Source organism: Colletes latitarsis, chromosome 1, assembly GCF_051014445.1.
Source record: "Colletes latitarsis isolate SP2378_abdomen chromosome 1, iyColLati1, whole genome shotgun sequence".
Lineage (NCBI taxonomy): Eukaryota > Metazoa > Arthropoda > Insecta > Hymenoptera > Colletidae > Colletes > Colletes latitarsis.
Window position 1 is genome coordinate 41495684 of NC_135134.1, and position 14427 is coordinate 41510110.

At 34.2% G+C, this 14427-nt stretch overlaps 1 protein-coding gene across 6 annotated transcripts in view; it reads right to left on the minus strand.

Moving 5' to 3' along the window:
* The window catches only part of Sona (sol narae metalloprotease), a 96678-nt gene that overhangs the window by 4404 nt on the left and 77847 nt on the right, over positions 1-14427 (minus strand). For 4 of the 6 annotated variants that reach the window (XM_076764544.1, XM_076764433.1, XM_076764521.1 and 1 more), the window contains 11 exons: positions 13959-14160; positions 13742-13871; positions 12913-13042; positions 12687-12829; positions 9737-9792; positions 4040-4166; positions 3548-3712; positions 2713-2839; positions 2509-2613; positions 1511-1662; positions 290-705 (listed from right to left, as the gene is read on the minus strand). In XM_076764544.1, coding sequence (XP_076620659.1) covers positions 290-705; positions 1511-1662; positions 2509-2613; positions 2713-2839; positions 3548-3712; positions 4040-4166; positions 9737-9792; positions 12687-12829; positions 12913-13042; positions 13742-13871; positions 13959-14160 — 1753 coding nt within the window. Of the gene's footprint in view, positions 1-289; positions 706-1510; positions 1663-2508; positions 2614-2712; positions 2840-3547; positions 3713-4039; positions 4167-9736; positions 9793-12325; positions 12379-12686; positions 12830-12912; positions 13043-13741; positions 13872-13958; positions 14161-14427 lie in introns of all 6 variants that reach the window. The other 2 variants (XM_076764602.1, XM_076764690.1) reach the window with 2 other exon arrangements.

The window sequence follows — 14427 nt, forward strand, 5'->3', positions numbered from 1 at the left end:
CGCAGCCGTTTTCACGGTGCCACGGTGTTAATTAGTCATGATCGAAGATAATCGCTCGGTAAGCGAAGAAGAAGATCACCTGCCAGGAACATATATTTCACAATAGAGTAGTAGAAGATAAAGCGAGAGAATAGATAGAGCGAAAGAAGCTACGAGATGCTGTTATCCGATTCGATAACGTTAAACGGGAAACAGACGATGATGAAGAAATGAAAGAAGAAAGGTTCTGTAATTTGAGAAGAAAGCAATATGTCTCGTATCAAGTGGTTTTGATACGGATTTCTCTTACCGCGACCATCGCTTCGAAGCCCATTCTGATCCCCTTTGGCTGTTGTTGGAAACGACATCATGCTGACCGTACTTTTACGTTTGAATGGGCTAATTTTCGGATAACTCGCGTCATTAGTGACTTTCGACAGAGGGCTAACCGTATAATACGAATTCAAATGATTCGTGTACTTCCTAGTAGTGGTTGTACCATAGTTGTTCTTACTAATATTATTGTCGTAAAGTTTAGTCTTGTACTTATTGGCGTATAAATAACTGGCAGTCGTATGTGTGCATTTAGTTGCTGTAGTTGTCGTGAATGGTGTGACGTGTTTATAAGGACTGCTCGTCGACGTCGACGAGAAGTGATTCGACAACGGCGAGAAATACTTAAATTTCGTTTGTTGCGTGCTGTGTGTCGTCGATTCCCACGGATACCTGTGTGACAATAGCATTTATAGTGTTATCAAACGAACAAAAACAAAAGATAAACATCGTCGAAGTCGGCTTCTCCAGTCTTTTAATTCAGATTCAGTTTGATACATGTTCCGACGAACGACAACCGTTTACTAAATATAAAAAGTTTCTTTTTATATGCACGGTATTTCAAAAGTATAGATATAAATTTAATTGGTCAAAGTATTCACAGAGAAAATGGCTAGGTAAATTTTCAATAATTACAGTACCATAAAATGATTCTCAGATTTTTATTTTGCAAGACGAAAGTCACTGTTGCGTGTAAACTTACAGGTCAAAAGTTAGGTACTTCAAGAGCGATCAAGTTGGAAATTAAAACTTATCAAACCTATATTTTGTTGCTCATTTTGTGTCCGTTTTCTGAATCCTATTAACCACTTAAGTTTGTATCTATAGTTTCGAAACATCCCACATATTTTTAAATATTTTCCAAATTACCAAACGTTTCAGAATGTTTTAATCAAGATTTCCATGTTACACGACATAATTTAAAATTAATTTGTTGTTGTACAGAGCAAAGATGAATTTCATTTGGCACTCGATATACGTGCATATTATATCAAATTAAATTCCTATTCGTGAATATCTCTTTATTTTGTACGATACTATGGAATCGGTATTTAATACTCGATGAAATCGCCAGTTGTAATAAATGCAACTGTAGTAACCAACGTTAATGGAGAAGTACAATGCAATTATTATTTTGATTAAATTCTGTATATCGTACAGAGAAAATACACGATAATAGGAGACTTTTAATCGTTACCTGTAATCCGTGTTGTTGTATTGAGCGAATAGAGGCCGATTGTGGGCTGTGGGATTATAAGTGCCATCTCGGCGCACGTAGGTTGGGATGTTTTGTGTGTAATCTGGTATAATATTTTCATGCTCCGCCACGCATTTTCCATTCAGGCAGTACTGGAATAGTTAATAAAATTGTGATCAGCACAAAAACTGTTCCGTAAACGGAAACATACGAACGTATTTTTATGCGCGTCGTTCAGAAGCATTAAGTAGAAGATACGTTTCTGAACAAACTATAATCGGATTCAATTTCAATTCATCGTCACTTCTCCTATTTTAAAAAATAGAGTAACAATCAAATAATATCGTCTAACTCTGTTTTTCCTAATACCGAATATTTTTTAACCCTTTGCACTCAACTGTCCCCTCTGAAGGGACATCCAAAGAAAATGTAAAAAAATGATATATTTACTTGAATATTTACTATCTATTTCGTAAGAAAGTGTGTTTGAGTTAGTAGTAGGTTGCCAATGTAAAGTCTCCGAGTACAAAGGGTCAATATTCGAGGGCAATTAGAAAATTATGTTGTATTTATCTTTAAAAATTATTGACACTTTGGTACTTTATTCTACCATCAAAAAAAATGAAATATTCAAGGTGCTGAAGTTAGGTAAGACACCCATCGATCTTGATTTAAAAGTTCTGTAAAAATGTCTATCTTAAAATTGGGATAGTAATAATCGGGTTAATAGATATGTTTTAGACTTCGATTGCGAGAACTATCGTGATATATTGGTTTGCTCTTCGAAATTATCTAGAAATAAAATCTAAAAATCGATAAAAGACAATTGATCGCTCGAAACATCTCCGTTTTATCTCTGTCTTTAAAGCAGAGAGATAAGACACGAATGTAAAAGTTATTTCTGGCTTGACTCGTATCGAGTAAACTGGCTTTTCTTGACCAAATTTTATTCGATCGTACTCCCTATTTTCTACTTTTATTAATCGTTGATCATTTACCTGACCATCTCCGCATGGAGAGCCTTCGGCTGCTGGACGATAGGCCACGCAATACCCTGAACCAGCGTCGAAGCAAAACAACTGAGCGCAAACTCTGTCGTCTTTCTAAAATCCGACCCGCGAGATTCAATGTTTTTATGCATAATCGGCGATGTGTAATAGAAAAAAATAATATTGAACCGATTGTGTTTTAGTAAAGCTTACGAAACATGCGCTCGTTCCACGATCCTTTCGACATTGTGCGTCCAAAGAGAGCAATTTCCCGGGCAAAACTCTGGGAAGCGCTTCGTCTTCGTGAGGCGCGTTATACAAACACGTTGCTGTGTCGCCACTGAAATTAAACAATCAAAGGAATATTTTATTTACTATTGATTCGTTATACAATTATCAAAGTGTTGCGTACCTGTACCGTATTTAACTCACATTTTATTTTATTATTTTTTTATTCGAATTGTCTGTTAATTAATAAACACGAATGTTTAATACAATGATACCTTAAAAGTTACTTTAGACACAGAGAATTTTATGGAAAATCACCGAGTTTCCCTATACTATAATTGCCCTATCAGTGTTAACGTGGAAAATTATGTTCAAGTACATCAGGTCTTCGTTTATCATAGAATATAGTTTTTCATAATTATTCTAACAATATATTGTTGTTGTTATTTTAATCGAATGGTTGTTTGGCGTAAATGCTTGCAATTGACGAGGAGAGACACAGACAAACAAAGACACTTTATTTAAAAGTTAATTAGCATTTTTATATGTGAATTTCATTATTCAAAATCTATATTAAGAGTGTCTTACTTAACTATCCATGGAGGTAATTGACACTTCATATATTACAATTATATTTGTATATAGTAATGAAACTTTACTCATTAGTATTTCAAAAATTATGGAGTAGTAGCCCCTATAATGTTACATACTCTTAAACTGGACAACTAAATCTATAAGTGTGCAAAGTTTTAACAAAATCGGTAGCTCAAAGGCCTTCACTTTCCCTGTGAATTGATTGTATAATGTATTAGATTCGTACTTTAAGAAATGATGAAACGACGACACGCTGCAGTGAGACCACTTGAAGCCTTTCTCAGTGTGTCGAAGGTCACTCATAATGTAGCCATCCTCCCAGCGACATTTTTCGGCTCCGGGTCCTCCGAGATAGCTGGGTGGCGGTGAACCATCGTGGACTGCTCCAAGTCTATAATATTTCCATTTAACCGTAATATTATCTACGGTTGAAACATGCTTTCTGTACAAGTAATTTTCGTTTTTACAAATACAAACTTTATCACCAATTTTTAGTATAATTTTGACTAATAAGAATAATGGATCCAAATATTGGTTCAAAAAATTTATCAATACAGATTCCAATTTCTAAGCTAATTTACAAATGAAACGTATATGGAAGTTAGTTTACGAATCGGGGAAAAATGGGGTGATTTTGAGAAAACATTTGAAACTGAGACACTTTCTAAAATTTAACGGTTACGAGTATAAATGATAAAAGCACGAAAGGAGAACTTACAAATGGCCGACTTCGTGGGCAGCGACGATAATTCCGCTAAATCCTCCGGTGTCCTCGATGATGGCGACTGAATTCACTTTTTCGAGACGCTTATTTACAACACACGCTCCACCCACGTACGCGAAACCTAGATGGATTCGTACGATCAGTCTCCAATATCTTAATCTTTATACAAAATGTATATTTAATATTAATAGAAATGTTAATTTTGCTACTAAATTCGTTATTCGGTTTCGAGTAATAAGCTCTATTCTTAGCGAGTTTAATTAATACCAGAGCAGCAGAGTGTGCCAACGTGCTTCCAATTTTGAAAAAATAAAAATTCCATAAAAGAATTGAGATGTATCGTTAGTATTCGTTACCTTTTCAAATAAATTTCCATTTAAGTCTGATTTTGACCAATAGTACTAAATTAAAATTCACAATAAAAATAGAAATATTAGTCAGTCCTTTTTAATAAATACACAAACTTGAAATATGAATTTAGGACATTAAAAACGGTTCGTTCAAGAGATATTGATTTCTATAGTTACAAAACTATAGGATAATTCTTTAAATAAACACATGTAGAACAATAAATAGAATTCACTTTATACAGGGTGTTGGGCCACCCCTGGGAAAAATTTTAATGGGAGATTCTAGAGATGAAAATAGGACGAAAATCAAAAATACCAATTTGTTGATAGAGGCTTCGTTAAAAAGTTATTAACGTTTAAAGTTCCGCTCGTACTGAATTTTTTTCTAGAAAGTGAGTAGAATTTCGAGGGTAGGTCTACTCACCAAAAATTATTGTAATTGACCCCCGCAACCGAAAATAATTTTTCCAGAACGATTTGAAACTTTTCATTTTCGCCGAAAAATTGAGGCACCTACCCCTGTCGATTTTTCTTAAAAATTCGTTTTTCATTTTTAGTAATTTTGTTTGACGCCCTACAGAAAAGTTGTGTAATACTTTTTTGTAGGTACTTATGAGCTCTATTACAGAAAAAAGTTTCATTGAAATATATTCACTATTGTAGGAGTTATGGTTGTTTGAAAATTGGACCATTTTTATGGAGTTTATCTCATTTTACGGGGTCGAGGACCAACTTTTCGAATATTTTTACGATTTGTACATATTCTACACTAAAATACGCGTAGTTTGCTATTTTAAACATTAAAATCGTCCAATCCGTTCAGAAGTTATGACGTTTTAAAGATTCGCATGAAAATTCGGGCAGACATTTCTGGCCAGAAATTAGATTTTTGGTAAGGAATTTTTTTCTCGGAAGTGGTTAGGATTTCGAGGGTATGTCTATTGACCAAAAACGATTGTAATTGCTCCCTGTAACTAAATATAATTTTTTTAGAACAATTTGGAGAAATTTTTTTCGCCGAAAAATTTCTGTACCTACTCGAATTTTTTTCTCGAAAGTGGGTAGGATTTCGAGGGTATGTCTGTTGACCAAAAATGATTGTAATTGACCCCTGCAATCAAAAATAATTTTTCCAGAATGATTTGAAATTTTCGAATTTAATTGTTAATAACTTTTTAACGAAGCCTCCATCAACAAATTCATACATTTGATTTTCTTTTTTACATTTTCAATAGTAATACAAATTTCTTAAGGTATTTTCTTTGAAAGAAAAGAGTGAAAAATCATATTATTTCTCAAAAATGGATGACACGTATCCCTTTAAGTTACCGTTGGTATTGTTATTATTAAACACGAAATTGTAGCGGAAACCTAACGATAATAATAATATGCTTCAACTATTTTTGTTACTCAAAGCCAGACGAGAGTATCTGTTCAACAGGCAGCATGCATTCTGGGTGTTAATTTTACGTTGATTTGTTAGCCGAGGCATTTGGAAATTGTTAATACGTCTACTGTGAAAATCGGTCCATAATGTTTCTCTTTAACGATACCAACGCGAATTATATTGAATTCCGTGATATCTATATTTAGGGTATTAGCCTGTTACTCGATGTTCGTTTTAATTGTTTCGGATTCAAAAACTTACCGACCACGGTCCTTATTCGGTAACGCAGCCAAAGAAACAAAGAAAGGCTTAAGTTATTCAGAATAGAACACAGAGAGCATAGAAACGACAAAGGGACAGTTTCTTTTTTCCCAGATATTCTTACAATTAATATCACGTCGTTAGGATCGAACGGATTAATCGGTCGGAGCTTTTTTTTTTAAAGGAAATCGTCGTGAATGATCGATTGTACAGTTGTGTTTACGCGTCGTGAACACACACTAGGAAACCGTAGCCACTGTGCAAAAGGAAACGGGCAGAGAAGTTTTGAAAGGGTGAAATTTCGCGCCATCTTTGTACAGTGTTTGGTACAAAAGTAGCGGCAGAGCATTATCGTTATGACACAAATGCTTATAATTATTAAACAAATTAATCTAACGTAAAAGTTTTTCGACATTTTCATTTCTTATCTATCTCAGTTTATTACATAATGGAAGCCATAATATATAAATACAGCGATACACAAAATAATAAGAAAAATATCTTGAGTATTTTTTTGTTCTATACTTGTGACTAATGAAAAATAGTCTTAATATTTTATCGATAGTCCTTTCATTTTGAGGATCTCTTGTAGCCTTCGAATGGGCCAGAATTTTTTCAAAGTCAATAAAAAAGTAGACTGCATAAAAATAGTGCTATAAAATTTTGTTATAGGATAGTTAATATTATATGTTAATAAATAAAAATGATATTGTACTAAGTTATTGTTTATCTTCTATAAAATACCTTTTCTACGGGGTGTAGTTATTACTGATTCTGTTATGCAATAAACATAGAAGGAGAGTGCAAGTCCTTCGGGATACCAATTTTGTTAAAACTTTGCATATTTGTAGATTTAATTATCCGGTTTAAGAATATATGATATTATAAAGGTAGACACTCAATAATTTTTGAAATATTAATAATTAAAGTTTCATTATTATTCACAAATATAATTTTAATCTATCAAGTATTCAATTACTATCATGAGGCGTGATAGTAAAGTAAGAGACTCCTATCCACAGTAGACCCAAGTTCGATTCTCAATAACTACAAAAATTTTTCTTTTAATACAGATTTTGAATAATGAAATTCACACATAAAAATATTAGTTGTCTTTTAAATAAAATATCTTTATGTATAACAAATTTTTCTTCATTTACGAGGTAAATGGTTCCTAATGCTTCCTTTCTTTTCAGCTACTATGGATGGAGAATTTCATCCAATTATCAATACGAAATTTTTATATTTTTATATATCTTATACATTTGAATAAATACAAAGATACTTTATTTAAAAGTTAATTAGAATTTTTATATATGAATTCCATTATTTAAATTTATCTATATTAAGATAAAAAACTGAGTAAGAATATCTTACTTTACTATCACGTCTCATGATGGTAATTGACACTTCATAGAGTGAAATTGCATTTGTAAATAATAATGAAACTTCAGTCATTAATATTTAAAAAATTATTGAGTGTGTAAAGTTTCTCTTCCTTGTTAGATAATAAACGAATATGTGAAAAATCGTTTTTTTCGTATCAATTGGTTTAGTTGTAAGCGTTTGTATCGTAACGATCATATTGTGTAGATAGTCTTGTCCATCACTATAGGTTGGCCACTGATCGCCATCGTTTTTGCTCGTACGCTCGGAGTGAGATTCAGGTAAAAAAAAAGAGACAGAGGAGAAACTTGTATCCCAAGACTAAGAGAGGTGACATTCAGAGACTAGAAAACGCGCGTGGCAAGCCGGATAGAATCGTTCACATTCAGCTGAAGGAAGCTCCAATCGCTGTGTTCATTCAACCATTCGTAGTGACCATAAATTTCAAACGCAGAGTAATTCGTTCAAGCTATCAGAGTGAAAAAAAAGTATAAGTAGAGACAAAAGCAACGAAGACACGTAACTGTATGAGATACAATTTGTTTGCAGACTTCGTACAAACGTTTCGATCGTGCAGTGCTCGTCAAAATGAATAAAAAAGTGTTCGTAAACGTGGGTTTGAAAACCAATTGTTATTAATGCATGCTGATAAACGAAGACGAAGGAAGTTTATTTAAAACTGTGTAAGCTTGTTATTCGTTCAGTGTGAGTAACAAGAACAACAAGAGTAGCTTTATTTTACGAGATGTTGGTTTTTGGGATCCACGTTCACCGATATTTCTTTCATTATTTTGAAGAGGACATCCTATATTTTACACCGTTGTAGACGATAGAGCGTAGGCTGTGTTATTTCGACGAAATGATCCTGACGTTTCGCGAATATCAGAACATTTTACGAAGCTGTACTCGAGGTAGAAATATATTGGCCGTTTAAGATCGTTGGGAGACTATCCACACCACTTCGTTTGAAAAACAGAAGAGAAAAGCAAGTCAATGAATCAGTTTGTTATTTTCAGAGTAACTTCGAACAGATAAAATATTTATACTATTTGCAAAGAAGGAAACGTGATATTTGTCGATTGAAATACAACGTAAATAATAAAGAATAGGTTATCAGATTTTTGTATTCGATTACTTCAAACTATCGTATAAAAATGACGTCTAAATTAATTTAGAAAATAAATTCACAGAATAAACTTGCCGATTAGTAAGTAAAAAATTTGACTGTCCAATTCCTTTTGAAGTTACAAGTCGTGTGCATGCAGTTATTCTAACATTTTGTTCTAAACGGATTAGTTTCGGTGTAAATACGTAAACGATCGAGTATAGTGAGTATGAAGGGGTCAGTCTCATGCGAGACTTAAAAAAAATCAATTTTTTTCATTTCGAAATTACTATTTCGAGAGGTTTACGACAGGGTCAAGAGATATCTGCTGTTTTTAAAAGTCGAAATTCTAGCGTTTGTACCATCTGGGTGCCAACACTCTGGAAGGAATTACATACTGTATGGAACTGGGATTGATTAGTATGATCTTGCAGATTTTAGGCGTAGATAAAATCTCAAAAACTATACGTTCGATTGCTTTGAAATTTGTACACTTTGTTTTACATACTAATAGCTCTCAAGTTATAATATTCTTTGATTAAAAAGTTGTGGAAAAATGACAAACCGTTGCAATTTATAATTTAAGCTTTCGCCATTTTGCCAATTTTCAACATAAATTAATTATTTTTGGAAACCTACCGAATAAAAATCCTGAGAGCTGTAATCACCTACGTCTACGTAATAACAACATGAAAAGTCAATAAAAATTATTAAAAAATTTATTTCGTATTCCCAAAAGATAGTTAAGTAAACTACGAAAATGAATTATAGCGTCAGATGCAACATTTACTTAAAAAAAATTAATAAAGATGGTTAAATTTTGCAACGTTTACACTGACCCCTTAAAGTCATACGTATCGCTCGAAACAGGATTTAAAACCTTTTGGACCTTTACTGGACAATGTTTTCTGCCTCGAGCGTAGCTAGTAATAATCGAATTCTGATAGAACGACGGAGCACTTTTTCAAAAGGACACAGCTTACCCATGGAAGAACGTTAAAAACTGCAAGATCCTGGGGCCACGAGGACCTCGAGGATCGCTGTTGCGTAAAGTGTATAATATCTTAGGTCCGTTTCGCGGTGTTGCAGCGAAAGAGATTTGAGAAAAAAAAACCTTCACAGAGCAGTGCACAGTAAGAGTTTAAAAACAACTTCGCTCGTAAATTTCGTGTTCTGTTTCCTTTTAAACCCGAGAAACGTACCTGCGGTTCCTCTATTGCACACGTCATTCGCGTATTGCCTCCTGCACATATCTAATCTGCAATGCAACAACAAAAGTTCCACTTTATCATGTAGATTCACAGCCTGCTTGGTTCGGACCACGTCACGGGACAATCGACGCTCGTCTAATGCACAATGTCCTTCCGTATCACGTGGAAGCAAAATTTAATGTACAATTGGGTCTCATTTTGGTTCCCCGAGATCCAGTTCTGTACGGATTCTAACAAGGTAGAGCGTTAATGGTATACATTTTCAAAGATTAGCGTTAAAGGGATCACGGCGATGCGACTGGCTGGAAAATAAGGTTGCGTTCCGGATATTCTTTCTCAAAGACGGGTATTCTTTGTAATATTTACGCATTGTAATACGTAAATTAAATCACAAATCTATTCCAGTAACATTTAAAACTGTTTCGATCCTTACAAAACTACTATCGGTTAGAGTTTATTCGACGATTGCAACAGTTTTCCACTTTTACTGCTTTATTTTGGAATTTTCTATCAGGCAAACATCAGCTTTTGCATAAATTGAAGTATTTCCTCATAGGAAACCAATTATCGAAGTGTCGTTTATTTTCAATAAACAATATTTATCTTTGCAAATTTAATTTCTTTCTGAGGAATTTGAAGAAAACTTCAAACAATCCTTAAAAATTGTTTCGAGGTAAAGTTCAACAAAATTAATTTTCAATTTTAATTTTAAATAAATAGAGGTTACAAAAATAGGTACTACGACAAGTATTAGATTAAGAGGTAGGCAATTGTCTGAAACCAAAATGTTGAACTTGACAGTGAATCATTTTGCTGAAAAATATATTAACTGGACGGTTGATGAATAGAGAAGATATTTCTGGATAACCCCCAAGTGGAACTCGCAAGTCGGTCGTGGGGAAATCTCGTGCGTGTGTATTACTATCGAAACAGTTTTACAATTTCGCTGTATGATTTATTAGACTTGAATAAATTATATTCTATATTACTATCGGGCCACAGATACAAATAAACAACCGTCTTAAAAAAGAATAACCAAGTGCTATCTCACTTTTCAACCTATGGTTGTCGTGAATCCTTAACGCGTGTTTCGTTCGATAAGAAGCAAAACCCCTGAAGCGATATCAAACACCGTGTGTTGGGGAGTATTCTCGTTGGCTGAACCCCGTAAACGCGGTTTGCACGGAAAATGATAGCGTGGAATTACGTTAAAGCAGACCACAGTACGAGCAGCGCGTGTCTAAATAATTGCCAATCTGCGAAAAAAATGTTGCGTCTCGGTTACGAGTAATTACAATGCAATAGTCTTGGTACAGCGTGGTGTGTATCTTTGAAGAGTTTCTGTCGATTCGATCATTGGAGAGGAAACTATATGTATATGTACATTGAATGTCGATCGAACATTCATGATTCGTTGGTCAGTTTTAGCGATGTTCGAACCTCAACTTAGAAACGGTTCGATGTCATTAAGACTTCGAAGATTCGAATCGATTCGAGTTTTTTGCCATTTATATAAATTCGAACCGATTTGAAATGCTTCGAATCCCATCGTTACACCTTTTTCTATCCTTCACGGCATGTGTATATACAGTTTGCTGTTACGTGACTTGTTTCAGAATATTTTAGTCGAATCTTGAGGCGGTATGTACACGTTCGATAAAACGATATCGATTTGGGATGCCTACGGACTTCTAGATTTTTCATTTCCGCAATTTATGCGAATTGGTCGTCCTCGATCGTCGCGGCCGCGTGTTATTAATTGTATATTAGTATACCATTACCTTTCTAATTTATTTCAACTCTCGTATTAAGAGTAAAAGGTTGAATATGAGTGGTTTACGCAACAAGCCTATTTGTCTATTAGAGACAAATGATTCCTCGATTACAAGTCAAGTGTTTAACACCATATTTACAAAGATGGTGAACCGAAAGTATCAAAAGAGTATCATTTCTCGTTAATCTGGATGAAATGCGTACTTTAAATTTAGTTATTTTTTAAAACGTTTTATCTCGTTATATTAGATTATATAATCTAATATAGAGTGGTTTGGAATTATAAGTACAAATTAAATCGATCAGCAAAGTTGACAAAGAGGAATGGAAAGTCTTAATAAGAAACATACATAAATTTTATTCCTAATTTTCGATTTATTTCTTGCGTAGAATCGAACATCCGACTTGAAATTTTGTAACGTACCTTAAAATGCACTTCTTTTTTTGATATAAAAATTGATTACCGACTGTGTCTTAGAATCATTCTATAAAATGCAATGAATATACGAAACAAAGTATCCAACAGACGTTCTTATTTCTTTTTTATGAACTTTGCTAGTTAGTAAGGTTTGTACTTAGAATTTTGAAACGATCCGAGAAAGAACGTCTCTTTTGATCCGTTCACCTTCTATAAACGATTCCCAAACCCATAAAAATATGCCGTCACTGCACCGTCAACACCAACACTACGTTAAGGCTAGTGTAAATACTGTACAACGTCAACAATAAATACAACCATGTAAGAAGGAAAAAAATAATAAGTATAAATTGAAAAAGAAAGCGTGATCGCTATGTAATAAACCATACCGGCAGTTCCCTTAGTGCAGCGGCCGCCTTTCCTACGACGGCACATATCATACCTGTTTTGCGAAATAAAAATCAAACAGTATGAAATCACCAGACTGCTGTGGACTGTATAACATAATGTAGAGGACCATAGTGCGTATTCGTTATCGGTTCTTTTATTTTTCGAACGAAATCCGCGTATCAATTTTTACGCGCGATTAGCACTTTTCACCTTGTCCCTTACGTTCTTTTACTTTTTAATTAGTTCGCTCGATAAACGATATCAATCGATACGCAAAGAAGACAAGTTAAGAAACCTTGGTACTTTCGCGTTACGCGATCATTGTTTCCAGTTTGAGTTCAACGGAGTGGACACTCTTACTTTGTGACGGCGACAGCTATATCGTAGACCGGAAGTCTTCTCTCCCGGAAGAGGTATTTGCCCATGTCGGTCAACGCAGCCGCCGAATCAATCGCGTCTCGTCCCACGCGATTCCTTTCCAAATACGGTGTGGCGTCCCTTCCCTGAAAGAAGTTACGTAAAATGACAATTTATACCGAATTGAGCGCTTTTGTGCACACGGTATACGAATTAGGCTACTGTTTACCCGCGAGATAATAATTCCTGCGATACTGATACGAATTTTTGGTCCTTTCAACAGCTTGTACCTTAAATCTACCCCGTTCCAGAAAGACACAAAGTACCTTTTGATCTGTACATTATCGCCTCCGTGCAATCTAAAATAGAAACAAATAACGATATTCACGTGTTTTGGAGAAATAAGAATTGAGAACCGTTATGAAAGTAGAATCGAAAAATAACAGTTATGGAATCGATATAAAGCTCGATATGCAATAGAGAAAATTAAATAGACAGGTAGGGGAAATAGGTATGAATTAAATTTAATCAAAGTAGTATAACTATTATGCATATAAAACTATTTTATAGAACTATTTTTATATGTTCTATACTGCACTAGTTTCTGCATAGCATTGTAATAACAATGTTAGTATTCAAAAATTTATAACTATTGACATCTATTCTAATTATGTAATTCTACTAATCTTGACAATGGGGATCACCAGTTAAACGTATTGAAAAAACTACTTTTGATTCGTCTTTAGGTGACACTCTCTCCGTACATTTTACATAAAGTACAGGTTTACGCTTCGGTTGTTCTTTCTCCAAAATATAACAAAATAATACGTCAAAGATGCTCCATATGAATGTTCATTTGTAAAATTATGCCAAAAATTATAAAAAAAAATTCAATCAAACTTTTTCGTAGCAATATGCAATTAAATGTTAACTATCAAATAATTATACGCTTTTAAGATTTGAACTGAAGTTAGTTGCGCTGCACAGCGCCTGAAAATTCGCACGTAATATTTGGCTAGCTCAATATTTCGTGGAAAAATGAAGGTAATTGAACTGACCTGTATCCGTCGTAATCGACGATGCATAGGATTTCCGGATAAATTACGTACGGCGCTTCTCTCTTTGATCTATCGCCAATCGAGCGTTTCGTTCTGTACCTCTTGGCCAAGTGGTCGGGTTCCATCAGCGCTGAAATCAATATTTAATTACGAGAAATCGATCTCTAGAGGATTTCATCTTCTGTGTGGTAATAGGCAAAGATCAACCGATGCTTACTGAAATCACTGTACTCGTCGTCGTTGAGTCGGGTCGCTTTCTTGAAAACCACGTGATGATTGGTGTGTTTCAATTTCCCTTTACTTTTCGTTACGTTCGGTAGTAATTGGGCCCCGTGAAGAGTCGGAGTCTTGCTCACTATTTCGTGCAACACTCGATCCGGCAGTGGTCGAATCACTAATTCCGAACCGATATTGCCATCCTATTAAAACAGGTTTCCTTAATATTTTACAAAAAAATTTCCCGTCTTTAGGAATTTATAGGAAAGGAATAATAGGAATACTCATTTGTCCTATTCTTCAATATTTTTAAGTGTAATGATTCTGTTTGCTTTCCTTTAGAAGAATACTAAATGCTACCGATTTTATATAGAATTTACCTAATAAATAATATATCAATTTCTGCTATTTTGTGAGTAACTTTTACAAAAAGATTTGTCGTCTTTAGGAGTTTATACGAAACGAATAAT